At 47.0% G+C, this 27,815-nt stretch overlaps 1 protein-coding gene across 1 annotated transcript in view; it reads right to left on the reverse strand.

The window, feature by feature from the left end:
* Positions 1-27,815, reverse strand: part of LOC136626151 (deleted in malignant brain tumors 1 protein-like) — a 77,665-nt gene that overhangs the window by 15,474 nt on the left and 34,376 nt on the right. Inside the window, exons 8-10 of the mRNA XM_066600956.1 lie at positions 21,760-21,774; positions 14,255-14,572; positions 2,332-2,649 (exon numbers count right to left, since the gene is read on the reverse strand). Coding sequence (XP_066457053.1) covers positions 2,332-2,649; positions 14,255-14,572; positions 21,760-21,774 — 651 coding nt within the window. The remainder of the gene's footprint in view (positions 1-2,331; positions 2,650-14,254; positions 14,573-21,759; positions 21,775-27,815) is intronic.

Consider the following 27,815-nt stretch of genomic DNA (forward strand, 5'->3'; position numbering starts at 1 on the left):
CAATAAATTGAACATGCTTTTTATCCTGCATGGCAAAAAGCGTTAAAAAAACCCCACTAAAAAACTGAGGCAAAATGCAAATTTTTAGCAATTTGCCTCCCAAAAAAACGCAATAAGGGCGCCCACCCACTGGCTTTTTTTTCCTGCGTTTGCGTTTTGCGTTTTTCCTGCACAGGCATAGAGATAACATGTACTCATGTCCACTGGCGTTTTTTTTTGCGTTGCGTTGCGTTTTTTAACATAGGAACTGTCAGTTGCATATGTGTCCTTATTTTTCTCCTAATGCACCCATGAAAGTCAATGGAAATTAATGGAAAAGCCGCGAAAACGCCGCGAAAACGCGGCAAAAAACGCGGGAAAAACGCCGCGAAAACGCTGCGTTCTTCACGCACGAAAATGCAAACGCCAGTGGGTGGGCGCCCTAAAAGTGATAAAAAAACGTATGTACCCCAAAATGGTACCAATAAAAACTACAGCTCATCTCGCAAAAAATAAGCCCTCACAGAGCTCCGTCCATGGCACTGCAGCTTTTCTAGACTTTGGACAGAGTTCACACTCGTAGACAGCAAGACTCCATCTGCAATCCTCTCAGAGATTTTTCTTGTCTCCTAAACACTTGGCAAACAAGTGCACACTTATCTGCAACTTTGCACCTCCATCAACAATCTCTCCAGTTGTGCCCTCAAAGCCATGTGGGCAACTTCCCACTGTGCCTGGAATTTATCATTATCCTCTTTCATTTGAGAATTCATCTGCACCATTTGCCAGAGGTGCTCCTCCATAGCTAACTCCCACAGCAGCAAAGTCGGTTCCACAATCTTTTACAAATGTTTGGGGCACAACAAGCCCTTTAAATTTCTGCAATCTGCAGCAACACACACATTTCACCTTTTTTAACTTTATCTTCAGCCACACTGGCTTTTTACTGTAATGTATCTTGTATCAGTGGATGAGCAACACTTCTCGACTCACCAAACCTCTAGCTGCTCAGGACAACAATGCTGGATAGCGTGCCATTTTCCATGCCCATATCCTCTGCCATATGTGACAATCAGGGAATTAGTCACCTCTCTGGATAGCAACTTTTCCAGCACCTAGTTGGGTGGCCGCACTACAAAGGTGACAAGTCTTCACACTGTTGTGTTGTCACAGTGCACACTTGCATTACCAATCGAAATCTTAGCCATCTGGCTATTAACTCACATAGTATTTTCTCCTATCTAACACAGGGACCTAGTGCCACTACATGTCACAGCAATGTCCAGCAGCATACCCAACTACGGCCTCACTCTAGGGACGTCCTCCCCTGTCAGAGTCATGACCATACCACAGCCTTGTCTATCACAGACTGAAGCCTTTCAGCCTCCTCCCAGCTTCTCTCCCAAGGAGTACCTCCAGCAGCCCCTTGTCTCAGTGTATATGTAGTTTTTTTCTCCTGCAAACACTCCCATACCGCTGTCCCTGCTGATTAGCACACAGAATGCCTGTTTTACAGCCCTCTGCAGGCCATTCTGTGTACTGCCTTTCCACACTGCGTTCTAATGTATTATGCCTGACAGTGAGTCACAGGTAGCCTACAGATTTGTGTGTCATAGGTAACCTACAGATTTCTGTGTACTGCCTTGCCATACTGTGTTCTAATGCATTATGCCTGACAGTGTGTCACAGGTAACCTACAGATTTGCCAGTTCTAATGCATCTCACATTTGCACTGTGCAGAAATTAACTCGAGTGGCTATCCTATTTTCTTTGTGCAGCCATCAATGAAACTGAATGACAATTGTTGTGCTACACAAATGGCGTAGTAGTGCTAGAAAGTCTACACAGGAAACATAGCATGTCAACCAGCAGGGTTGATGCTGCTACATCTGTATATGGTAAGGTCGATTGGGCTCACAGGAATGGCAGACTTAGGGACCATTTTTAGACTATTGGCAACCCATCTGCACCCATGGTATCATTGCAAGGGTTCCCATGGTCTTGCAGAGGGATCCTCCTCCCTCTGTAACTCCATTTAGCATCTTAGTGGTTCAACAAGTGGCAAGTTGTCTGAAATCTATTTTTTTTCAGCAGATGGTATTGGATTGCTCTACCCTGGTAGTGTGTGTGTGTGCTAGTGTTACAGTATGTGTTTATGCTGTATACTCTATCTGTAGTCTAGCATTTATGCAAAAACATGAAGTTACATGAAATTGAAGATAATAGAACTGAATTGCAGTAAATGGTAAATAAAATAATATTTTGCAGTTAATATAAACCGTATTACATAGATAGCCATAATTTAATAGACAATACCATTTGAAAAATGAGATTTCATCCACCAGACTGTACCTGAGCAGACGACTCCAGCATCTTCATAGTGTCCACAGTTATGATTTGTAAAATTTAAGTGTTGACAGCCCCACAAGAATTCTTCAGTGCCACTACAACGCACATCATCCAATACAATCATTCCTTGTCCGTGGCCAAAAGCAGCACTGCCGTTAGCTGCAAGAGCATTACCGCAATCCATCTGACGGCACACAACTTGTGCATCCGCCATATCCCAATAGTCATCACACACAGTTCCCCATTCTCCATTGTAGAGCATTTCTACACGACCTTCACATTGATGTTTACCATTAACCAGCCTCAAAGCCATGATCGGAGCTAGAGAAAAAAACAGAATAGGGAAAACGATGAAAAAAAGAAACAATGTACACGGTCTTTGTGGACAGAAAGGTGAGACTAATCTCTAGGCATTAACCCCTCAGTGATCAGCCTATTTGGCACCTTAATGACCTGGCAATTTTTTTTCCCATTTTTACATTGTTATGTTTCAAGAGCCATAACATTTTATTTCTTTTTTCATTGACTTAGCCATGTGAGGCCTTGTTTTTTGTAGGATGATTTTTATCTAATAATGGTACAACAGCCTCCAGCTGCAATAGGAACCCATTGGTTCCCCATGGTCACATTGTGGGTTGTCAATAGATGACAGAGGGAGCTCTCTCCTCCCGTCAGTTGCTTACATTCAGGACATCAGTGCAAGAACCCGATTCTCAGTAGACATGGAAAATTAGCACAAGGACCCTTTGTAGCCGCTGTCAAAACATGTATGGCTGGTCACTAAATGGTTAGGCTGGGTTCACGGATTTGCCGTGAAAATTCCGTCTGGAATTTCGCCGCGGCAAATCCGCATGTGGCCGCTAATCCCGGGATTAGCCAGCCATGTGGATGAGATTTCACAGAAATCTCGTCCACACGGGACGGCTAATCCGCTGCTGCGGCGCGGATTTGCCGACCGCAGGGTGTTCTTTTTTTTCTCTCAACTATGGGAGCGCTGGCTGCAGCGGAAGAGCGATCGGCCGGGCCGCTTCAAAACCACTGTGGGTTTTGAAGCAGCGGTTCTCCCGGCGGAAATCTTGCGGTTTTTCGCTGCGGCCAAACCGCGAGATTTCCGTCGAGAATCCGCCCCGTGTGAACCCAGCCTCACAGTCCAAAATGAAGATAAAGAGGTTCATACTTAACGATGAGAACAAAATTGAGGTTTTGGGCCATAAAAACAACATTATACTTATTGATAAATCAAAGTCCACCCATCACAAAAACACTTGGTCTCCTATATGGAACTGCCACAGATATTATGTGGAAGTGTTGCCACTGACAACCAATCTCATAAGTTTTTCAGACTTGCTTTGACATTAAAGTTAACTAGCAACCTTCAGGTCATGAGTGGGAGCTTAGGACTGCATTTCTGCTGCCTTAACACTCTGTGCCACATGTTGTAAACCTTCTCCCATGAGGCTTTTGTGTCAGTATCGTTACAACATTTTCTGATCAATACACTTTTCAGACAGGTTTTCATTAAACGCTAATGCACATTGTGCAGCCTACACTGCACCATCCTGCAAAGCAAACATAATATGCACAGCACATGCCCTTACATTGGCATTATCATATTCTCTTTCTGTGTTATTTTCAGCATCCATTTTTCCATCAAACAATTTTGTTTATCAGTCTTCTTAAGGGCCAATGCCCATGGACAGATAATCACTGCAGGATTCGCTGTCAGACATCTGCTATAGTCATCCATAGACTGCGATTTTCCGCTCACAGGGGAGAATCACAGCATGTTCTATTCATCACAAAAATCACACCGTGATACTCCGTGCTCCGGAAATATTGCGGTAATCTGCGTCACAGCCCAGCGCAAATACGGAAAGGTGGGTATGGGGTTTATTGGGGGGCGCCGGGTCTAATTCCACTGCAATATTTCGCATTCGAAATCCAACTTGGCCGTGGGCATGAGCCCTAAGTCCATACTGCACCCTTGCACAAGTCCCTGGAATGATGTTCCCTTTCCTCAGACTTGACATGCAGCACAACAGCTTTTCCAGACTGAGAACACAGTTCATACCCGTGGACAGAGAAACCCCATCTGCATTCCATTTAGGGACTTTTCCTTGTCTCCTAAACACTTTGCAAACAAATGCACACTAATCTACAGCTTCGCACATCCAACAACAATCTCTCGGCTTGCTGGCGACAGCCACTTGCCATTGACATCAGTCACCAACAGCACCCGTGACAGTCCATTGTAACCCACTTGACAGAACTCTCTTCCACTTTTCCTCCCAAGGAACAGCATCTTGGACCTTTATCACAGTCCCTTGGCAGAGACACCTCCTGTTGTGCCCTCAAAGCCACACAATTAGCTTCTTACCGTGCCTGGAATTTATCATTATCCTCTTTCATTTGAGCATTTATCTGCACCATCTGCCTGAGGTGCTCCTCCATAGCTCACTCCCACAGCAACAAAGTTGGTCCCACAGTCTTTTAAAATTTTAGGGGGGCCAATCGGCCCTTTAAATTTCTGCAGCAACGAACACATTTCATCTTTTGTAACTTTATCTTCGGCCACACTGGCTTGTTACTGCAACATATCTTGTATCAGTGGATGACCAACACTTCTCGACTCACTGAGCCTCTGGCTGCTCAGGACAAAAACAATGGGTATTGCGCGATTTTCCATGCCCATATCCGCTGCCATTTGTGACAATTAGGGTATTAGTCACCTCTCTGAATAGCCACCTTTCTAGCACATATTTGGGTGACCACACGTCAATGACCCATGACCAGACCAGAGGAGGTGGTAAAATTCAGGAAGTCTATTTTATTTTGTCAGCAAATAATAAATTAAAAGGTGACAAGTAGAGATGAGCGAACGCGTTCGTCCGAGCTTGATATTCGTGCGAATATTAGGGTGTTCGGGATGTTCGTTATTCGTAACGAACACCATGCGGTGTTCTGGTTACTTTCACTTCCTTCCCTGAGACGTTTGCGCGCTTTTCTGGCCAATTGAAAGACAGGGAAGGCATTACAACTTCCCCTTGCGTCGTTTAAGCCCTATACCACCCCCCTGCTGTGAGTGTCTGGCGAGATCAGGTGTTCGCCTAATATAAAAGTCGGCCCCTCCCGCGGTTCGCCTCAGATGCCGTGTGAGTTAGATGAGGGACAGTGCTGTTTGTACCGGAGCTGCTGTAGGGAAAGAATTGGTAGTTAGTGTAGGCTTCAAGACCCCCAAAGGTCCTTATTAGGGCCACTGATAGCTGTGTGTTGGCTGCTGTTAGCAGTGGCAATTTTTTTTTTTCTCAAAATCGCCTCTGCAGAGCGTTGCACCCGGCATTAGGGACAGAAGTGTTGCATAGGCAGGGAGAGTGTTAGGAGTGAGTGTAGCCTTCAAGAACCTCAACGGTCCTTTCTAGGGCCATATTTAACCGTGTGCAGTACAGTGCTGGCTGCTGTTAGCTGTGCTGCATATTTTTTTTCTTCTCAAAATCGCCTCTGCAGAGCATTGCACCCTCCATTGATACTGCAGGGAAAGAATTGTATAGGCAGGGCCACAACACAGTTATTATTCATTGAATATACGCAGTGCGGCCTTTTGCTTGTAAAACAACTGAAAAAAATAGTATTTGTCCAGCCTCTGTCCGTCCTAAGGGCTGTGGACACGTGTGAGCTGCGTGTACAACGTTAAAAAATCAGACGCACCCAGCTACGCTTTACTGCTGGCTTCGCCATTTGCTTTCCTTAATTGGGAAAAAAATACCTGCTCTGCCAGAGTTATAATAACTCTGCTACCCTCACGTTCTGTGACACATTAGCAGGGACACAGCACAGTTATTAAACTTAGATTATTCATTCACTAGAGGCAGTGGGGCCTTTCGTTTTCAAAAAGGGAAAAAATTATATTTGGCCTGCAGTCTTGCGCCAATTTATTTCCTGCCTGTGAAATCAAATCACTGGTAATACAGCATGCTGAGGGGTAGGGGTAGGCCTAGAGGACGTGGACGCGGCCGAGGACGCGGAGGGCCAAGTCAGGGTGTGGGCACAGGCCGAGCTCCTGATCCCGGTGTGTCGCAGCCGACTGCTGCGCGATTAGGAGAGAGGCACGTTTCTGGCGTCCCACATTCATCGCCCAATTAATGGGTCCACGCGGGAGACGGTTATTAGAAAATGAGCAGTGTGAGCAGGTCCTGTCCTGGATGGCAGAAAGTGCTTCGAGCAACCTATCGTCAACACGCAGTTCTGCGCCGTCCACTGCTGCAAATCCGAATCCTCTGTCTGCTGCTCCTCCTTCCTCCCAGCCTCCTCACTCCACTACAATGACACCTGCTCAGGAGCGGGAACACTCCCAGGAACTGTTCTCGGGCCCCTGCTTAGATTGGGCAGCAGCGGTTCCTCTCCCACCAGAGGAGTTTATCGTCACTGATGCCCAACCATTCGAAAGTTCCCGGGGTCCGGGGGAAGAGGCTGGGGACTTCCGCCAACTGTCTCAACAACTTTCTGTGGGTGAGGAGGACGATGACGATCAGACACAGTTGTCTTGCAGTGAGGTAGTAGTAAGGGCAGTAAGTCCGAGGGAGCAGCGCACAGAGGATTCGGAGGAAGAGCAGCAGGACGATGAGGTGACTGACCCCACCTGGTGTGCAACGCTTACTCAGGAGGACAGGTCTTCAGAGGGGGAGTCAAGGGCATCAGCAGGGCAGGTTGCAAGAGGCAGTGCGGTGGCCAGGGGTAGAGGCAGGGCCAGACCGAATAATCCACCAAGTGTTTCCCAAAGCGCCCCCTCGCGCCTTGCCACCCTGCAGAGGCCGAGGTGCTCTAAGGTCTGGCAGTTTTTCACAGAGACGCCTGACGACAGACGAACAGTGGTGTTCAACCTTTGTTGCGCAAAGCTCAGCCGGGGAGCCAACACCAACAGCCTCACCACCACCACCATGCGCAGACATATGATGGCCAAGCACCCCACAAGGTGGGACGAAGGCCGTTCAGCGCCTCCGGTTTGCACCCCTGCCTCTCCCCCTGTGCCCCAACCTGCCACTGAGATGCAACCCCCCTCTCAGGACACAGGCACTACCGCCTCATGGCCTGCACCCACACCCTCATTTCCGCTGTCCTCGGCCCCATCCAGCAGTGTAGTTCAGCGCACCGTCCAGCCGTCGCTTGCGCAAGTGTTCGAGCGCAATCGCAAGTACGCCGCCACGCACCCGCACGCTCAAACGTTAACCGTCCGCATAGCAAAATTCATCAGCCTTGAGATGCTGCCGTATAGGGTTGTGGAAACTGAGTCCTTCAAAAGTATCATGGAGGCGGCGGCCCCGCGCTACTCAGTTCCCAGTCGCCACTACTTTTCCCGATGTGCCGTCCCAGCCCTGCACGACCACGTCTCCCGCAACATTGTACGCGCCCTCACCAACGCGGTTACTGCCACGGTCCACTTAACTACGGACACGTGGACAAGCACAGGCGGGCAGGGCCACTACATCTCCCTGACGGCACATTGGGTGAATTTAGTGGAGGCTGGGACAGAGTCAGAGCCTGGGACCGCTCACGTCCTACCCACCCCCAGAATTGCGGGCCCCAGCTCGGTGCTGGTATCTGCGGAGGTGTATGCTTCCTCCACTAAAGCACCCTCCTCCTCCTCCTCTGTCTCGCAATCAAGATGTGTTAGCAGCAGCATGTCGCCAGCAGTCGGTGTCGCGCGGTGTGGCAGCACAGCGGTGGGCAAGCGTCAGCAGGCCGTGCTGAAACTACTCAGCTTAGGCAATAAGAGGCACACGGCCCACGAACTGCTGCAGGGTTTGACACAGCAGACCGACCGCTGGCTTGCGCCGCTGAGCCTCCAACCGGGCATGGTCGTGTGTGTCAACGGCCGTAACCTGGTGGCGGCTCTGCAGCTCGGCAGCCTCACGCACGTGCCATGCCTGGCCCACGTCTTTAATTTGGTGGTTCAGCGCTTTCTGAAAAGCTACCCACGCTTGTCAGACCTGCTCGTAAAGGCGCGCCGGCTCTGCGCACATTTCCGCAAGTCCCACACGGACGCTGCCACCCTGTGCACCCTGCAACATCACTTTAAGCTGCCAGTGCACCGACTGCTGTGCGACGTGCCCACACGGTGGAACTCTACGCTCCACATGTTGGCCAGGCTCTATGAACAACGTAGAGCTATAGTCGAATACCAACTCCAACATGGGCGGCGCAGTGGGAGTCAGCCTCCTCAATTCCTTTCAGAAGAGTGGGCCTGGTTGGCAGACATCTGCCATGTCCTTGGTAATTTTGAGGAGTCTACCCAGGTGGTGAGCGGCGATGCTACAATCATTAGCGTCACCATTCCTCTGCTATGCATCTTGAGAAATTCCCTGCAAACCATAAAGGCAGCTGCTTTGCGCTCGGAAACAGGGGCGGGGGAAGACAGTATGCCGCTGGATAGTCAGGGCACCCTCCTGTCTATTTCTCAGCACGTACAGGAGGAGGAGGAGGAGCATGAGGAGGATGAGGAGGAGGGGGAAGAGACAGCTTGGCCCGCTGCTGACGGTACACCGGCTGATTGCCTGTCATCCTTTCAGCGTGTATGGCCTGAGGAGGAGGAGGAGGATCCTGAAAGTGATCTTCCTAGTGAAGACAGCCATGTGTTGCGTACTGGTACCCTGGCACACATGGCTCACTTCATGTTAGGATGCCTTTCTCGTGACCCTCGCGTTGCACGCATTCTGGCCACAACGGATTACTGGGTGTACACACTGCTCGACCCACGCTATAAGGAGAACCTGCCCACTCTCATTCCCGAAGAGGAAAGGGGTTCGAGAGTGTTGCTATACCACAGGACCCTTGCGGACAAGCTGATGGTAAAATTCCCATCCGACAGCGCTAGTGGCGGAAGGCGCAGTACCAAGGGCAAGGTAGCAGGGGAGGTGCGGAGATCGAGCAGCATGTACATCCCAGGCAGTGCAACAGTCTTTAAGGGCCTGGCCAGCTTTATGGCTCCCCACCAAGACTGTGTCACCGCTCCCCAGTCAAGGCTGAGTCGGCGGGAGCACTGTAAAAGGATGGTGAGGGAGTACGTAGCCGATCGCACGACCGTCCTCCGTGACGCCTCTGCCACCTACAACTACTGGGTGTCGAAGCTGGACACGTGGCCTGAACTAGCGCTGTATGCCCTGGAGGTGCTTGCTTGTCCTGCGGCTAGCGTCTTGTCGGAGAGGGTGTTTAGTGCGGCTGGGGGAATCATCACAGATAAGCGTAGCCGCTTGTCAACCGACAGTGCCGACAGGCTTACACTCATCAAGATGAACAAAGGCTGGATTTCCCCAGACTTCTGTTCTCCACCAGCGGACAGCAGCGATACGTAAGCAATACGTAGGCTGCACCCGCGGATGGAAGCTACGTTCTCTCTCACCATCCAAAACGGGGACATTTCTGCTTCATCAATCTGTGTCTAATATTCCTCCTCCTCCTCCTCCTGCTACTCCTCCTGAAACCTCACGTAATCACGCTGAACGGGCAATTTTTCTTAGGGCCACAAGGCTCACTCAAATAATTTTTCTAAACAATTTTTAAAAGTTTCAATGCTCTTAAAAGCGTTGGAACTGTAACTTGAACCAATTTTTCGTTACACTGGGCTGCCTCCAGGCCTAGTTACCACTTAAGCCACATTAACCAAAGCAATTAATGGGTTTCACCTGCCCTCTTGGCTGGCCATGGCCAATTTTTGGGATGTACATTAGTACTGTTGATACAGCAATTTTTGTGGGCCCTCGCCTACAGTGTAATCAAATACATTTTTAGCCCACCTGCATTAAGCACGACATTACTACCTCAGCTGTGTTGGGCAATGCAATGGGATATTTCTATGTACCGCCGGTGGGTTCCAGGGAGCCACCCATGCTGTAGGTGCACACGGAGTGTAACCTACATGTGTCCACTTGTAAAGAACCCCAGTCTGACTGGGGCATGCAGTGTGGGCCGAAGCCCACCTGTATTACGCACGACATTACTACCTCAGCTGTGTTGGGCAATGCAATGGGATATTTCTATGTACCGCCGGTGGGTTCCAGGGAGCCACCCATGCTGTAGGTGCACACGGAGTATAACCTACATGTGTCCACTTGTAAAGAACCCCAGTCTGACTGTGGCATGCAGTGTGGGCCGAAGCCCACCTGTATTACGCACGACATTACTACCTCAGCTGTGTTGGGCAATGCAATGGGATATTTCTATGTACTGCCGGTGGCTTCCTGGCACCCACCCAGGCAGTGGGTCCACAGGGAGTGTAACCTACATGTGTCCACTTCTAAAGAACCCCAGTCAGACTGGGGCATGCAGTGTGGGCCGAAGCCCACCTGTATTACGCACGACATTACTACCTCAGCTGTGTTGGGCAATGCAATGGGATATTTCTATGTACCGCCGGTGGGTTCCAGGGAGCCACCCATGCTGTAGGTGCACACAGAGTGTAACCTACATGTGTCCACTTGTAAAGAACCCCAGTCTGACTGGGGCATGCAGTGTGGGCCGAAGCCCAACTGTATTACGCACGACATTACTACCTCAGCTGTGTTGGGCAATGCAATGGGATATTTCTATGTACCGCCGGTGGGTTCCAGGGAGCCACCCATGCTGTAGGTGCACACGGAGTATAACCTACATGTGTCCACTTGTAAAGAACCCCAGTCTGACTGTGGCATGCAGTGTGGGCCGAAGCCCACCTGTATTACGCACGACATTACTACCTCAGCTGTGTTGGGCAATGCAATGGGATATTTCTATGTACTGCCGGTGGCTTCCTGGCACCCACCCAGGCAGTGGGTCCACAGGGAGTGTAACCTACATGTGTCCACTTCTAAAGAACCCCAGTCAGACTGGGGCATGCAGTGTGGGCCGAAGCCCACCTGTATTACGCACGACATTACTACCTCAGCTGTGTTGGGCAATGCAATGGGATATTTCTATGTACCGCCGGTGGGTTCCAGGGAGCCACCCATGCTGTAGGTGCACACGGAGTGTAACCTACATGTGTCCACTTGTAAAGAACCCCAGTCTGACTGGGGCATGCAGTGTGGGCCGAAGCCCACCTGTATTACGCACGACATTACTACCTCAGCTGTGTTGGGCAATGCAATGGGATATTTCTATGTACCGCCGGTGGGTTCCAGGGAGCCACCCATGCTGTAGGTGCACACGGAGTGTAACCTACATGTGTCCACTTGTAAAGAACCCCAGTCTGACTGGGGCATGCAGTGTGGGCCGAAGCCCACCTGTATTACGCACGACATTACTACCTCAGCTGTGTTGGGCAATGCAATGGGATATTTCTATGTACTGCCGGTGGCTTCCTGGCACCCACCCAGGCAGTGGGTCCACAGGGTGTGTAACCTACATGTGTCCACTTCTAAAGAACCCCAGTCAGACTGGGGCATGCAGTGTGGGCCGAAGCCCACCTGTATTACGCACGACATTACTACCTCAGCTGTGTTGGGCAATGCAATGGGATATTTCTATGTACCGCCGGTGGGTTCCAGGGAGCCACCCATGCTGTAGGTGCACACGGAGTGTAACCTACATGTGTCCACTTGTAAAGAACCCCAGTCTGACTGGGGCATGCAGTGTGGGCCGAAGCCCACCTGTATTACGCACGACATTACTACCTCAGCTGTGTTGGGCAATGCAATGGGATATTTCTATGTACCGCCGGTGGCTTCCTGGCACCCACCCAGGCAGTGGGTCCACAGGGAGTGTAACCTACATGTGTCCACTTCTAAAGAACCCCAGTCAGACTGGGGCATGCAGTGTGGGCCGAAGCCCACCTCTATTACGCACGACATTACTACCTCAGCTGTGTTGGGCAATGCAATGGGATATTTTTGTGTACCGCCGGTGGGTTCCAGGGAGCCACCCATGCTGTCGGTCGACAGGGACTTCACAATAGGGAGTTGTACCTGCCTGTGTCTATGAATTAAAAAGCCCGGTCTGACTGGGGCCTGCAGACACCTTGACAGAATGAATAGTGTGTGGCACATAGGTTCCCCATTGCTATGCCCACGTGTGCAGCTCCTGATGGCGGTGGCACAGGATTCTATTTCTCATTGCTTCTGTACAGCATTGTGGGCTATCGCCCCACCCCTTTTAAAGAGGGTCGCTGTCTAGCCGTGCCAACCCCTCTGCAGTGTGTGCCTGCGGTTCCTCCTCATGGCAGACGCACTTATAAATAGACATGAGGGTGGTGTGGCAGGAGGGCAGCTGAAGGCTGCGCAGGGACACTTTGGTGTGCGCTGTGGGGGGAGGGGGGGGGGGGCGGTTGGGCAGCATGTAACCCAGGAGAAGTGTCAGTGGAGTGTCATGCAGGCAGTGATTGTGCTTTGTTGGAGGTAGTGTGGTGCTTAGCAAAGGTATGCCATGCTAATGAGGGCTTTTCAGAAGTAAAAGTTGTTGGGAGGGGGGGGGGCCCACTCTTGCCGCTATTGTGGCTTAATAGTGGGACCTGTGAACTTGAGATGCAGCCCAACATGTAGCCCCTCGCCTGCCCTATCCGTTGCTGTGTCGTTCCCATCACTTTCTTGAATTGCCCAGATTTTCACACATGAAAACCTTAGCGAGCATCGGCGAAATACAAAAATGTTCTGGTCGCCCATTGACTTCAATGGGGTTCGTTGTTCGAAACGAACCCTCGAACATCGCGGGAAGTTCGTTCCGAATAACGAACACCCGAACATTTTGGTGTTCGCTCATCTCTAGTGACAAGTCTTCGCACTGTAGTCACAGTGCACACATGCATTAACAACCGAAATCTTAGACGTCTGGCTACTAACGCACATAGGATTCTCTCCTATCTAACACAGTGACCTAGTGCCACTACATGTCACAGCAATGTCCAGCAGCATACCCAACCAGGTCATCAGTCTAGGGACATCTTTCCCTGTCAGCCTCCTCCCAGCTTCTCTCCCAGGAAGTAGCTGAAGGAGCCTTCTGGCTCAATGTGTTTTATCTTCTGCAAACACTCCCATACAGCTATCCCTGCTGATTAGCACACAGAATACCTGTTTTGAAGCCCATTCTGTGTATTGCCTTGCCACACTATGTCCTAATGTATTCTGCCCGATTCTGAACGCTGCACTGAAGGGGCGGATGACTCTCTGCACCGCCGTCAGAAAGAACACATGGCCGGCTATGCAGAGAGTCGTCCGCATGCAGTGCGTCTGTCTTATCGGGCAGAAACACGGGCGGATCGGTGCCCGAGTGACTGAGCCCTGACAGTGCGTCACAGGCAACCTACAGATTTGCCAGTGTGAATGCACCCCAAGTTTGCACTGTGCAGAGATTAACTGGAGTGGCTACACTATTTGCTTAGTTTGGCCATCATTCAAACTGAATGGCAATCACCATGCTACAGAAATAGCGTAGTGATGCTGGACAGTCTACACAGGAAACATAGCATGTCAACCAGTAGGGTTGGTGCTGCTACATCTGTATAAGGGAAGGTCTATTAGGCTCACAAGAATGGCAGACTTGGGGACCAACCTTTAGGCTGTTAGCAGCAATAGCAACCCATCTGCACCCATGCTATCATTGCAAGGGTTCCCATGGTCTTGCAGAGGGATCCTCCTCCCTCTGTAACACTATTTACCATCTTAGTGGTTCATGTGGCATACTAGTTACCTGAAATCCATTTTTTTCAGCAGATGGCATTAGATTGCTCTACGCTGGTAGTGTGTGCGTGTGCTAGTGTTACAGTATGTGTCTATGCTGTATACTCTACCTGTAGTCTAGCATTTATGCAAAAATATGAAATGACATCAAATTGAAGAAAATAGAACTGAATTGCAATAAATGGTAAATTAAATAATATTGTGCAGCTAATATAAACTGTATTACATATCCATAAATGAATAGAAAATACCATTTGAAAAAATAGATTTCATCCACCAGACTGTACCTGAGCAGACGACTCCAGCATCTTCATGGTGTCCACAGTTATGTGATGCAGGCCCTCTGTTTGGACAGTCCCATAAGACACGTTCATTGCCATTACAATTCATATCATCCAATACAATCATTCCTTGTCCTTGGCCAAAAGCAGCACTGCCGTTAGCTGCAAGAGCATTACCACAATCCATCTGACGGCACACAACTTCTGCATCCGCCATATCCCAACCGTCATCACACACAGTTCCCCATTCTCCATTGTAGAGCATTTCTATACGGCCTTCACATTGATGTGTACCATTAACCAGCCTCAAAGGCACGGTCGGAGCTAGAAAAAAAGAATAGGGAAAATGGTGAAGAACAGAAACAATGTACATTGTCTTTGTGGACAGGAAGGGGAGACCACTTTATAGACATTAGCCCCTCAGTGATCGGCCTATTTGCACCTTAATGACCTGGCAATTTTTTTCTTCTTTTTTACATTGTTATGTTCCAAGAGCCATAACATTTTTATTTTTTTCAATGACATAGCCATATGAGGCCTTGTTTTTTGTGAGACGAATTGTATCAAATAATGGTACCACAGCCTCCAGCTGCAATAGGAGCCCATTGGTTTCCCATGGTCAGATTGTGGGTTGTCAATGAATGATAGAGGGAGCCCTCTCCTCTGTTGATTGCTTACATTCAGGACATCAGCGCAGGAACCCGCCTGTCAGTAGACATGGCAAATAAGCACAAGAACCCTTAGTGGCCACTGTCAAAACATGTATGGCTGATCACTAAAGGCTTAAAGTCCAAAATGAAGATAAATAGGGTCAATCTTAATGATAAGAACAAAATTGAGGTTTTGGGCCATTAAAACAACACTATAGTTAGTGGTAAGTCAAATTTCACACATCACAAAAACACTTGGCCTCATGTATGAAACTGCCACTGATATTATGTGGAAGTGATGCCAACCAATCTCATCACTTTTTCAGACTTGCTTTGACATTAAAGGGGTTGTCCCGCGGCAGCAAGTGGGTCTATACACTTCTGTATGGCCATAATAATGCACTTTGTAATGTACATTGTGCATTAATTATGAGCCATACAGAAGTTATCAAAAGTTTTATACTTACCTGCTCCGTTGCTGGCGTCCTCGTTCCCATGGAGCCGACTAATTTTCGCCCTCCGATGGCCAAATTAGCCGCGCTTGCGCAGTCCGGGTCTTCTTATCTTCTCAATGGGGCTCCGTGTAGCTCCGCCCCGTCACGTGCCGATTCCAGCCAATCAGGAGGCTGGAATCGGCAATGGACCGCACAGAAGCCCTGCGGTCCACGGAGACAGAGGATCCCGGCGGCCATCTTCAGCAGGTAAGTATGAAGACGCCGGACCGCCGGGATTCAGGTAAGCGCTGTGCGGGTTGTTTTTTTAACCCCTGCATCGGGGTTGTCTCGCGCCGAACGGGGGGGGGGGGGGGGGGGGTTAAAAAAAAAAAAAACCCCGTTTCGGCGCGGGACAACCCCTTTAAGGTTAAAGTCTAATAGGTTGCAATAAGCAATAATTCTAGCTCTAGTATTCCCACATGACAGCAGCTATATCTAAGAAAAACTGGCTGCAGTCCACAGGAAAAATGTGAACTGAGAGATTTATTGGCACTACAAAAGGAATATCCATGGGGCAGATTTACAAAGGTTGTTTAACATAGGAAGGTAAAGTCCCCTGATGCAGCACCGAATCATGACTGACTCCTTGAGTGACGTCACAACATGATGTTTTCTTGGTAGACTGTTTTTGCTGGGTGGTTTGCCATTGCCTTACCCAGTCATCTTTTACCCCCTGCAAGCTGTGTACTCATTTTACCGACCTTGAAAGGATGGAAGGCTGAGTCAACTTTGAGCTGGCTGCATGAACCATGTGGTGATTGAACCAGCAACCTTCAGGTCATGAGCGAGAGCTTAGGACTGCTTTTCTGCTGCCTTAACACTCTGCAGCACACAAGGCCCTAATATAAAACTAGCACACAATTAGTGAGGCAGTCCGAAGATGCATTAAACCAATCACGGTGTTGCACACTATTTGATAGATGACTGTTTTGCATAAGTTAGGCTGGCTTCACACGGGCACATTTGTGAGTGCCATACACATTGATTAGAATCCGTAGATTTAAATTGGTTCGTTCCTTGCGCATTTTGGACACGCAAAAAGTTGCAGCGTGCTCCATTATTTGTGCACCAAAAAACTCCTGTGAAAGTTAATGTGGATGTGCAAATTTGTGCAAAATACACTAGGAGATGCATGAAACACTGTGTAATTGTGCAGGAGAAAGAATACATCTGGAACTCATTAAAATAATTCACATTAATGACTTGCGGGCACAAAATATACAGTAAAATACGCTGATGAGTGTGTAAAAAAACATGTTTCAGTCCACAAATATGCTGCACGGGGGCGCGCACAAGTATACATGCACTTGTCTGAAGGGGGACTTAGAATGAGTTTCCTTCTTTACACCAACTCTTGGATGGTATATTTTAGATCAGTTTTTTGCACCTAAAATCCAGCATATGTCAGTACTGAATCTGGGAAATTTTACAACTTGGCAAACTTGTGCCCCCTTTCTTAAACCTTTTTGAAAAGTGTTTAGCAAGGAGCAAACATCTGTTAATTTTGGTACAAGTTAATAATAAATTTGTCTTAAATTGTTTGCGCCAAAGTTTTAGTGCAACTAATGTCAGAATTCTGGCATGGCAACAATATTAAAACTGAACAAATGTTCCATTCTGTTTATTTAGATTAAAGTCTGCCATCCAATTAAAAAATATGTGCCAATACAGTACATGGCGGATGGCTCGCTGTTTGTATAAATAAATGGGGAAAACTGCTGAGCCCATATATATATAGATGTATTCATACAGACTCTAGGCTGTAAATGTTCCAAAAAACACAGAATATTGACTAGAAGGGCTCTATCAGACGGGTGTGTTTATGCACGTTTTTGCTGACGCAAATTCTGCATGCGCAAAACACAGAGCATAGAGCCCATTGATTTCAATGAGTTCATTCTCATAAGTGCCTTTTTTAGGACCTGCCCTATTTTCCTGTGTTTTGCGCAGTGAAACTGCCATAGAAGTCTATAGCGGGGGAGAAATTACGCAAGAGGAAGGTTGTGCCACTGCACAAAATACATGAAAGCAAGACAGCTAGACCTCATTAGGCTTTAATAGCCAATCGATATCACGGAGAGGGAGTTTCACGCTGGTATGTCAGCTGGCCCTGCGCTCGCAAAAAGTACAGTAATAAGCACTGATACGTGTGCAACACCCTGATTACGTGACTTTTCAAAATTGTTCATGCACAAATATACTGCGCTGCGGTGAGTCTATTTGTGTTAAAGCTTGTGGCAAGGGGTTAATAGTTGTGCACTAATTTTGTACGGATTTCTTACCACTTTGATATTTATCCATTTCTGCAATGGAAAATCCCACGGCAAAATCCACAGCATTTCTGCAAAAGAATCAGAGTCAAAATTGGCAGCTGATTTCAGCGCTCCCCATCAACTCACAATTCTTTATGCTGTCAGTATACCTCTTCACCTGGCATCTGGTAGCCTTTAGCAAGCACTGTGCTGCTGATCCGGTGAGGCTACTTTCGCAATACTTGACCAGCAGCGCTGCATCCACTATAGGCCGGGTGAAGGGGTGCGCTGATAGCACGAAGATTTGTGAGGTGATGGGGAGTGCTGCGGCTGCTGGTGGTGCAGAATTTGACTTTCGTTTGCGGAAATGCTGCAAATTTTGCAGTGAGATTTTCTGCTGTGGCAAGGGCTTGAAATACTGTATAAGCCCTTCCCTGAAAAACAAGGCAAAGCAGTGTTAAAAAAAAAAATACTCACCTTCCTTTAGCTGCCGGGCTCAGCCGCATCCTCTCAGCGCTGTCCCCGCTTTGCAATGCAGTTCTTTGAGCAGGTGGGGATTTTAAATCCCCGCCTGCTGAAAGAGTTGCTTCTGATTGGCTGAGGCGCTTAATCACAGACAGTTCTCGCCTGTCATTCATTTAGTGAGAGCTGCCTGTGATTGACTGAGGTGCTCAGCCAATCACAGACAGCTGCTTCTGATTGGTGGATAGGTAGGTAATTTTTTTTTACACTAAATTTGTTGTTTTTCAGAGAAGAGCTTATATTTAAAGCTCTTCCCTGAAAAACAATTACGGGGTGCCGGCAGACTATTGTCTTCAATGGAGCTGCCGGCAGCAGCCGCGGCTTCATTGAAGACAATGCATACCTGCATACACGTGTGTTTTTGCGTGTACAGGGGTGTGCACTTATGTACGCACCTATGTATGCACACGCATACGCTCGTGTGAAGCCATCCTAAGTGCAGCGAATGGCCTATAATATTAAACCATCCAGCACCCGTTAAATGTCCTGCTGATCCACTATGGCCTATTGGTTCCCAGCTACTCCGGTCCCGGAAGCTCCTGTGCCATTTATCACTCATGGGCCACAGTTGTCAATCACTGGCTTCATTTCTGATGCTGCCATCTACGGCACATGACTGCAGTGGTCAAGTGAATGATGGAAGACAAGTGACCCCTGCAGGAGATACCGGAGCAACAGTAACTGTTTGCCCTCAAGCACATACTTCGTAAGTTCTGTGATCTCCAAACGGCAACTTGAGGAACTTCTACAAGTCTTATTAGTAGTTAGGAGAAAAGTAATAAAGCTTCTGAGCCACAATCTAGAATCCATAAGGCCGGTGACACACGAGCATAATCCCATTTACATGTGCATTTGCGCTGCACATTTGCGCAATGGCTGTTGCATAGCTGCACCCACAAATGCATGTTTTACTGTACTTTTTGGCTGAGCAAATCATGTGCTTTTGCGAGCGCAAAAGAACACGCAACCATGTTTGCATTCATTGAAATGGGAAATTATGTTAAATAGTTCAATATTTTCATGCACAAATGCACAGAAAAATAGAGCATGCTGCGTATTTTTTTGCACAAAGAAGATGCACATACAGGACGCCCATTGAGTTCTATTTATTGCATATTGCATGCACAACTTTTGCTTGCGCAAACCTCTGACAATAGAACCCATTTATTTTAATGGGTTCCGTTCACATTCTGCCTTTCTGTCAAGTGAAAAAAATATGCAACATGCTTTATTTTGTGCGCATTTGCGCACCCAAGGCACTATAGGAGTCTATGGAGGTGTAAAATTGATAACACCAGAGACTAAATAGGATGATCAGCTGGTTCATTAATAGCATGGGTGGCACTGTGATGTGATGCTATGTGGGAAACAAATTGCGCCATGTCCTATCTTGTGCGGGCTCTCATATCGCATTCCCATTGTTTTCAATGGGGTTGGTGGCAGCATCACATCATGGAACTCTGCGAACCTTCACCATAGCTTACAGCTGCAGCAAAGGATTCCTTCATCCTCGAAGTAATGTGGGTCTGTTTTCACATGAAAATGCCATGCATCCCTGGGGAATTCAAATGGATGGTGAGCTCTATACAGGGGTGGGATTCACGGACCCATATTGCACTCGCCCATGTGAAGTTAGCCTTACAGGAAACTAAACATTTCAATGGTTTCGTCTCCACTATCTGGATTCTTTGGCGTTAATAGTACACCCGAGAAAAGATGGGATTCGCCCTATCTATCTCACACATCGTATGTTCTGTCCTATCTTCCCGCTTTTTTTTTTCAAACTCGCGTGGAATAGCACAGAGTTTGAAACGTAAAACGATATTTACCTAGTTCATGTGCAACTACTTTCTGTAGCGGCAAACGTAGAGCGGGGGAGGAAACACTGTAATTTACATTATTGTTCTAAAAAGGAAAATATAAACAAACAAAAAAAATCGCTTGTAGCAGTATATCAGTAAGTGTATGGTCGCTTTCTGTGATTTATTTTTGTCTGTTTATATTTTCCTTTTCTGTGATTTTGATTGATGTTAATGTAGGGACTGAGGAAATGAGGACCCTTGACGTTGGGTTGTGAGCTTGTGTATTTTGGCTAAAATATTAACCAATACCTCACATTTATAAGTAACATGCAGTGCAGCTTTGAATGCTGGGGAGGCCCAGGGTGCCAGTGCCATGTGGTTCACTTATGAAGTGCGGCCCCCTGTATTGAACTATGGTATCATTAATAGGTTGTAAGCCTGCATAGTGCACTACATGTACCATGTGACCTGACACCCTGTATGTGCCCTTTTTTATGCAAGAATAGTACTAAGCAGCCACCCCCTAATATAAGGGCTTTTTTACATCAGCACTGTTTTGGCGCAGTAGAGGCACTTGAAAAGATTGTGGCTATACTGCACTAGAGATCACGTGAACGGGTGATTTCCAGCTCTTTTAATTAGCCCATTTAAACGATTGGTGGTGCGTGTTATTCAGCTCCCATAGAAGTCTATGGAAAGCTCGCACCAAAGATAGGTCAGGTCCTATCTTATCTCACACCACAGACCTTAGATGCGACCTGCAGTCGCATGTCGTATTTTTGATTGGTGTGAGTATTTAGTGCGTCTAAAATTCCTTCTTGTGAACAATTCGGTAGGAAACCATTGGTTCTAATAGAAGCACTCTTTGCACTCCAATATGCTAAAATAGAGCTTGTGTGAAGGAGGTCTAAAGGTGTATGAGTGGCTGTTCATCAGTACCTAGCACCTATGCAATGGTCCTTCATTTAGCAGTTTGTCTGTCTGCATGCCTGGGATGTGACGTTTTTACCTGCCCTCTTGTATCAGTATATCAGTAAGTATATGACCACTTTTTATTTTTGAACATTATTGTTCAGACTTAAATGCAGCATTAAGTGCCAACATTGGCACAAAAATCTGGTGCAAACTAAGGCCCAATGTCCACAGGTGGACTTAAACTGCAGAATCTGCACGGGGCACCCGTGCGGACGATGTGCAGTTCAAGCTGGCCATAGAGAAACATGGGCGTTCGCAGCTGAATTAAAGCATGCAGATTTGTTTTGCAGACCTTTGGTCCGGAAAACAAATCGCAGCAGACCGCAATTCCCGCACAGACCGCTTTCATTGAGAACAATAGAAGCCGTCCGATCTGTGGCCCATCTGCAATTGGCATTGGCATTCTGCGGGAAAGGTGGAGTTTAAAAAAACAAACCAAAGAAAAACTGTACTGCGCATGTGCGGCGGCGAGCCGGACAGATGCTTTGGCACACATCTGCAGTGAAGACCCTAACAGGTACGGATGGTCTTCGGCCACGGGCAGGGTCGGATTCCGCTACGGGCTCCTGCATGCAGAATCTGACCCGCCCGTGGACATGAGGCCTAAGTCTAGTAGATGGTATAAATGTAAACAAAAGTGTCTAAATATACATCAGCTTTATCATCCAGTTTGAGCTATTGTGATACATTTGGCACATAGACTGTCTGTCTACCTATTTGATAAGATTAGTAAACCTGCCCCAGTATATTGTATAAATGCTTTATTATAACTGTAGTAAGATATTTCAGTAAGATCATTTTATGTGTTATACTTACCAACGGTAGTATATGCTAGATACACGAAATAGAAGACAAAAGAATAAAAGAAAAAGGAAAACGTTATTTTGAGTTTTGGAAAGCAGAATATTGACTGCAAGATCATACAGTATATTATCACTATACACACTGAGGATAATGCTTTGGGATATTCAGATACGTTACTCTATATCTCAATGCCATATATTAGGAAATAACTGAATCATTAATATCATTGCTCCTCGGAGAACACACCGGCCAAAATACAATACCATATAGTAGAGAAAATGTGACAACATCTTGTTTCAAAGTAATGAATTGACTTCCCTTACACAGTAATTTCTATAACCCAGGAAGAAACGCATTATGTGGCATTATGGTTCATATTTAAAGACAAATTTGCATCCAGAAATGATAATTTAATGTTGGGTTTATCTGGAATCAGATTAAAGGGGTTTTCTAGGAGTAAAAAAAAATTAAAAGGGGTTAAAAAAATCTATAAAAAATGAATACTCACCTATCACTGTTGCTCCCCATCCAGTACTGCAGGACTGCTGCATGAAACAAGAAAGGCATGGTGGACGATCATGTGCCATTTACTGTGCATGTAACCGCTGAGCTACTCACAGGTTTCAGCAGTGATTTTTCTATGGCCGCTGCAGCCTGTGAGTGGCTGAGCGGTCATGTGCACAATGTCCGGCACGTAACCGCTCGCTGCGTCTTCCAGGTTCTTTGCAGTGGGCATCGGGGCTGCAGAGATGGACACGAAGCAGTTAGAATAGGGGAGTATTCATTTTTTAATTGCAAACTCTTTTAACTTTTTTTTAACTCTCAGAAAGGTCATTATTTCTTCAAAGTTTTCTCTGTAGAAATTTGTCCCGGAATGTAGCTGGGGCTGCAGGTAGGGGCAACCAGGCACAGCTAGAATTGGGGGAAAGTTGGTGCCATATACTTTCACCATTGATCTGGTCTGATTTGTAGAAGATAACTGAAGGAACTGTGATGTTACACCATGTGATCAGTTTCGTGAGTGGGCGACTGAAGGACCTGTTATGTTGATCATGTAACATAAGACAGTGGAGCTCAGCAATGTAAGGACTTCTGTGATATGTGGTTTGTAAAGAAAATAAAGTGGAAAAGTGATGGAGTCAGTGTTTTCCCTTCATCTATAGGTTGTCAGCAGTTGTGAGAGAGCTAGTAGCCGGGAAAATATACTAGGGATCGTAGTTCTAGCCTCACATACCCCCCTTCTTGTAATATCTTCTGATAGTGTAGTGCCCCAGAGTCCCACTGCATGACTATCACTGGTTCAGATTTATTGTGCATACTGATGAGAAAATATTAAAAAAATAAGCTGTGATATATTGTGAAATGACAATAATGTCTGGTTTATTAAGGGTTAATTTCTGATGTTCACATTAGCTAACTCTGCATGATTCAGCAGAATATTAACTAATCCCCTCTCACTTCTGTCAATCATCCTTAGGTCACTTGAGTATTGGACAGTGAATTGGGCATTCGCTCAGGATTGGGTGATGCGGAGAGTATAAAAGTTAGAGAGAGGGGGGAGATAGGGAATTAGGCCTGGAGAGTCAGTCTTAGTTGGAGTAGGAATAGGAGTAGAAGATGAAGAAGAGAAAGGAGAGAATAGTCTGGAGTTAGAGTTGCAGAGAAATCTGAGTTCTGAGTTTGCAGGAGAAGGTGGTGATCTACCCTAAAACCAGAGGAAAAGAATAATGCAAAGTGTAAGGAAAAGACAGCGAGGCAAAGGCAAGGAATGGAAGAAGCAGAAATGGAGTACAGTGAAAGAGGGATCAGAGGAGAGAGAGGTTGAGAGAAAAACAGGAGACAGATGAATCAAGCGACTGGGATGGAGACTGAGATGTGTTCACTAAACTTTAATCAAAGCCAGGGGATGAAAGCTGGAAGTGTTTTACTGCAAGTTGTCACAGCCACCCAGAGCCATGCTTCAAATGTGATGTCAAATGGTGTGATTTGTCCCATGACCTTATTACTGCAAATCAATGTGATGCAATGGTTACTACAAGTGAATCTGAACTGTGATTCATCTACTGCCAAGTGAGCCTATTTTCTTCATTCTCCTGTAAGGCCTTGTTCACACAAGCATTGTTTTACATATGTGCGTACAAAACAGCGCTGTATGGATGTACAAAAGAAGCGAGTGAAAGAAGCTGCTTGGTCATTGCTTTCAATGGGGCTGCCGCTGCTGCCGTCGGCCCCATTGAAAGCAATGGAATGCCGGCAACCCCTGCAGTGATTTTCGGGAAACGGCTTTAATTATAAACCCTTCCCTGAAAATCATCCCTAACTTGTGTAAAAAAAATATATATATTCACCTCTCCGGTGCTGTCGGGGCTCAGGTGCGTCTAGTCGCCTGGCTCCCTTGCACTGCACTAAAGCTTTTTCAGCAGGCAGGCATTTAAAATCCCCACCTCCTGAAAGTGCTGTGTCTGATTGGCTTAGCGCTCAGCCAATCACAGGCAGCGCTCAACTGTCATTCAATGAATGAATAAAAGAGCTTCAGAGCAGTGCAGGGGAGCCAAGTGGCTAGATGAGCCGATCCCTGACAGGGCCGAGGAGGTGAGTATATATATTTTTTATTTTTTGACACAATCTAGGGATGATTTTCAGGGAAGGGCTTAAAGGGGTTGTCCCGCGCCGAAACGGGTTTTTTTTTTTTTCAACCCCCCCCCCGTTCGGCGCGAGACAACCCCGATGCAGGGAGGTAAAGAAAGCTCACCGGAGCGCTTACCTGAATCCCCGCGCTCCGGTGACTTCTCTACTCACCGCTGAAGATGGCCTCTTCCTCCGTGGACCGCAGCTCTTCTGTGCGGTCCATTGCCGATTCCAGCCTCCTGATTGGCTGGAATCGGCACGTGACGGGGCGGAGCTACACGGAGCTACACGGAGCCCCATAGAAGACTGCAGAAGACCCGGACTGCGCAAGCGCGGCTAATTTGGCCATCGGAGGGCGAAAATTAGTCGGCACCATGGAGACGAGGACGCCAGCAACGGAACAGGTAAGTATAAAACTTTTTATAACTTCTGCATGGCTCATAATTAATGCACAATGTACATTACAAAGTGCATTATTATGGCCATGCAGAAGTGTACAGACCCACTTGCTGCCTCGGGACAACCCCTTTAAATTTAATGCCCTGTTCCGAAAAGGGCTGTAGTGCTTGCCTGCATCTCATTGCTTTCAATAGGGCTGCCAGCAGCTTTATTTAAAGCAATGGGTGAACATCGCGATCATCTGCCACAGCTGTGGCAGGGGATTCTTTACTCCCCCTGGGAAGTCTCCTTGTCACTGAACACTGATGTCCTATCTTTTGCAGGTGCGTGAATTTGCACACCTGTAAAAGACGGACATGTGAACAAACCATTGGAAAACAATGGTTCTAATAGACACGTCGTTTTGTCTGCATATAAGAATCCACAAATACACACTCTTGTGAATGAGGCCTAATAAAGTGTTGGAAGTTACTTTTATTCAAAGACTGTCTCCTGGATTACTTCCCGACAGTCTACAACCACTGATCAGAGGTACCACACCATTTTCTAGAAACATAAGGATTATTACCCCCATTTTCTGGTGTTTTGCTTATTTTGATTTGTTTTCTTTTCTTTTTCTTTTTTTTTCTGTTTGTGATGGGTCACGACTAGAGATGAGCGAGCACCAAAATGCTCGGGTGCTCGTTGCTCGAGTCGAGCTTTTCGCGATGCTCGAGAGCTCGTTTCGAGTAACGAACTCCATTGAAGTCAGGCTTGGTCCCAGCAAACACCTTGTGTGGCCCAAGGTGCTGCAAGTGACATAGCAATGGGGAATCCATGTGTCCACACACTACTCATTCTGTTTGGGTGTCAGATACCTCATCGACAACGCAAGGGGAAAGCCATCTGCACTCTGCACCCTACCCAAGTCAGTCAGTGTATTTGTGTCAGACAGGTAAAACACCGCTATGGGAAGTCTGTGTGCACCCACAGCATGGGTGGGTCCAAGGAACCCAAAGACAGTACACATAAGTAAATCAGACTGCCCAAAGATGGCATACTTTCACTGCGCCGAGGATATAGGCCTCTGCACAAACCCTCAGGAATCACGGGCATAGAGCAGACTCCAATGCTAGCACAGCTGTGAATGTCTCATTAGCGTTGTATTGCTCCTCTTGTTTGTCCCAAAGCAGTGCCCTGGATAGCTGTGGTAACACGAGAGAAAATACATATTGGCCTCGACCCACAATCCATGCCCTAGTCAGTCAGTGTTTTTGTGCCAGACAAGTTAAACACCGCTATGGGAAGACTAAGTGCAACCATAGTATACACAGACCCCTGTAATATTCCTGTAACAAAAGTATAAGCAGACCCCAGTAACATTTCTGTTGCAGAAGTATAGGCAGACCCCTGTAACGATTATGTGGCAGAAGTATAGGCGGACCCCTGTAACACTTATGTTGCAGAAGTCTAGGCAGACCCCAGTAACATTTCTGTAGTAACAGTATAGTCAGACCCCAGTAACATTTCAGTAGCAGAAGTATAGGCAGACCCCTGTAACATTTCTGTAGCAGAAGTATAGGCAGACCGCTGTAACATTTCTGTAGCAGCAGTATAGGCAGACCCCTGTAACATTTCTGTAGCAGCAATATAGGCAGACCCCTGTAACATTTCTGTAGCAGCAGTATAGGCAGACCACTGAAACATTTCTGTAGCAGAAGGTATAGGCAGAGCCCTGTAACATTTATGTAGCAGCAGTACAGGCAGACCCCTGTAACATTTTTGTAGCAACAGTATAGGCAGACCCCTGTACCATTTCTGTAGCAGCAGTATAGGCAGACACCAGTACCATTTCTGTAGGAGAAGTATAGGCAGACTCCAGTAACATTTCTGTAGCAGGAGTATACGCAGACCCCTGAAACATTTCTGTATCAGCAGTGGAGGCAGACCCCTGTAACATTTCTGTAGCAGAAATATAGGCAGACCCCTGTAACATTTCTGTAGCAAAAGTATAGGCAGACCCCTGTAACATTTATGTGGCAGAAGTATAGGCAGACCCCAGTACCATTGATGTAGTAGAAGTATAGGCAGACCCCAGTAACATTTCAGTAGCAGCAGTATAGGCAGACCCCAGTACCATTTCTGTAGTAGAAGTATAGGCAGACCCCTGTAACATTTCTGTAGCAGCAGTATAGGCAGACCCCTGTAACATTTCAGTTGCAGAAGTATAGGCAGACCCCTGTAACATTTCTGTAGCAGCAGTATAGGCAGACCCCTGTAACATTTCAGTTGCAGAAGTATAGGCAGACTCCTGTAACATTTATGTGGCAGAAGTATAGGCAGACTCCAGTAACATTTTTGTAGCAGAAGTATAGGCAGACCCCTGTAATATTTCTGTAGCAGCAGTATAGGTAGACCCGTGTAACATTTCTGTAGCAGAAGTATAGGCAGACCCCTGTAACATTTCTGTAGCAGAAGTATAGGCAGACCCCAGTAACATTTCAGTTGCAGAAGTATAGGCAGACCCCTGTAACATTAATGTGGCAGAAGTATAGGCAGGCAGACCCCAGTAAAATTTCTGTAGCAAGAGTATAGGTGAACCCCTGAAACATTGGGGTACTAAGAGTGTAGGCGAAGGCCAGAAAAATTAGTTGGATAAGAGTATAAGCGAGGGCCAGAAAAATTAGTGTACTAACAGTACAAATGTACCCTGAAAAATTGCTCAACCGAGAGGGCAGGTGAAACCCATACATATTTTTTGAAAAATACAGCTCGCTGCTGCTTATTTTGTATCAGAGCCTGGAGGCAGCCCTGTTAAAAAAATTGGTTCATGTTAAAGTATCAATATTGAAACTTTGGAAAATTGAAAAAAAATTGTTAGATGAGCCTTTTGGGATGCAGAAAAATTGGCAGTTTAGCGTGATGACATGATCTTTCAGGAGGAGGAGTAGGAGGAGGACTAATATCAGAGAAAGATTGACAAAGCTAAATGCCCTATTTTTTCCGGTGATAGAGAAGAATGCTTTTATCTGCGGTTGCAATGAAAAGAATCTTTAGGTTCC

Source organism: Eleutherodactylus coqui, chromosome 4 (genome assembly GCF_035609145.1).
Source record: "Eleutherodactylus coqui strain aEleCoq1 chromosome 4, aEleCoq1.hap1, whole genome shotgun sequence".
Taxonomy (NCBI): Eukaryota; Metazoa; Chordata; class Amphibia; order Anura; family Eleutherodactylidae; genus Eleutherodactylus; species Eleutherodactylus coqui.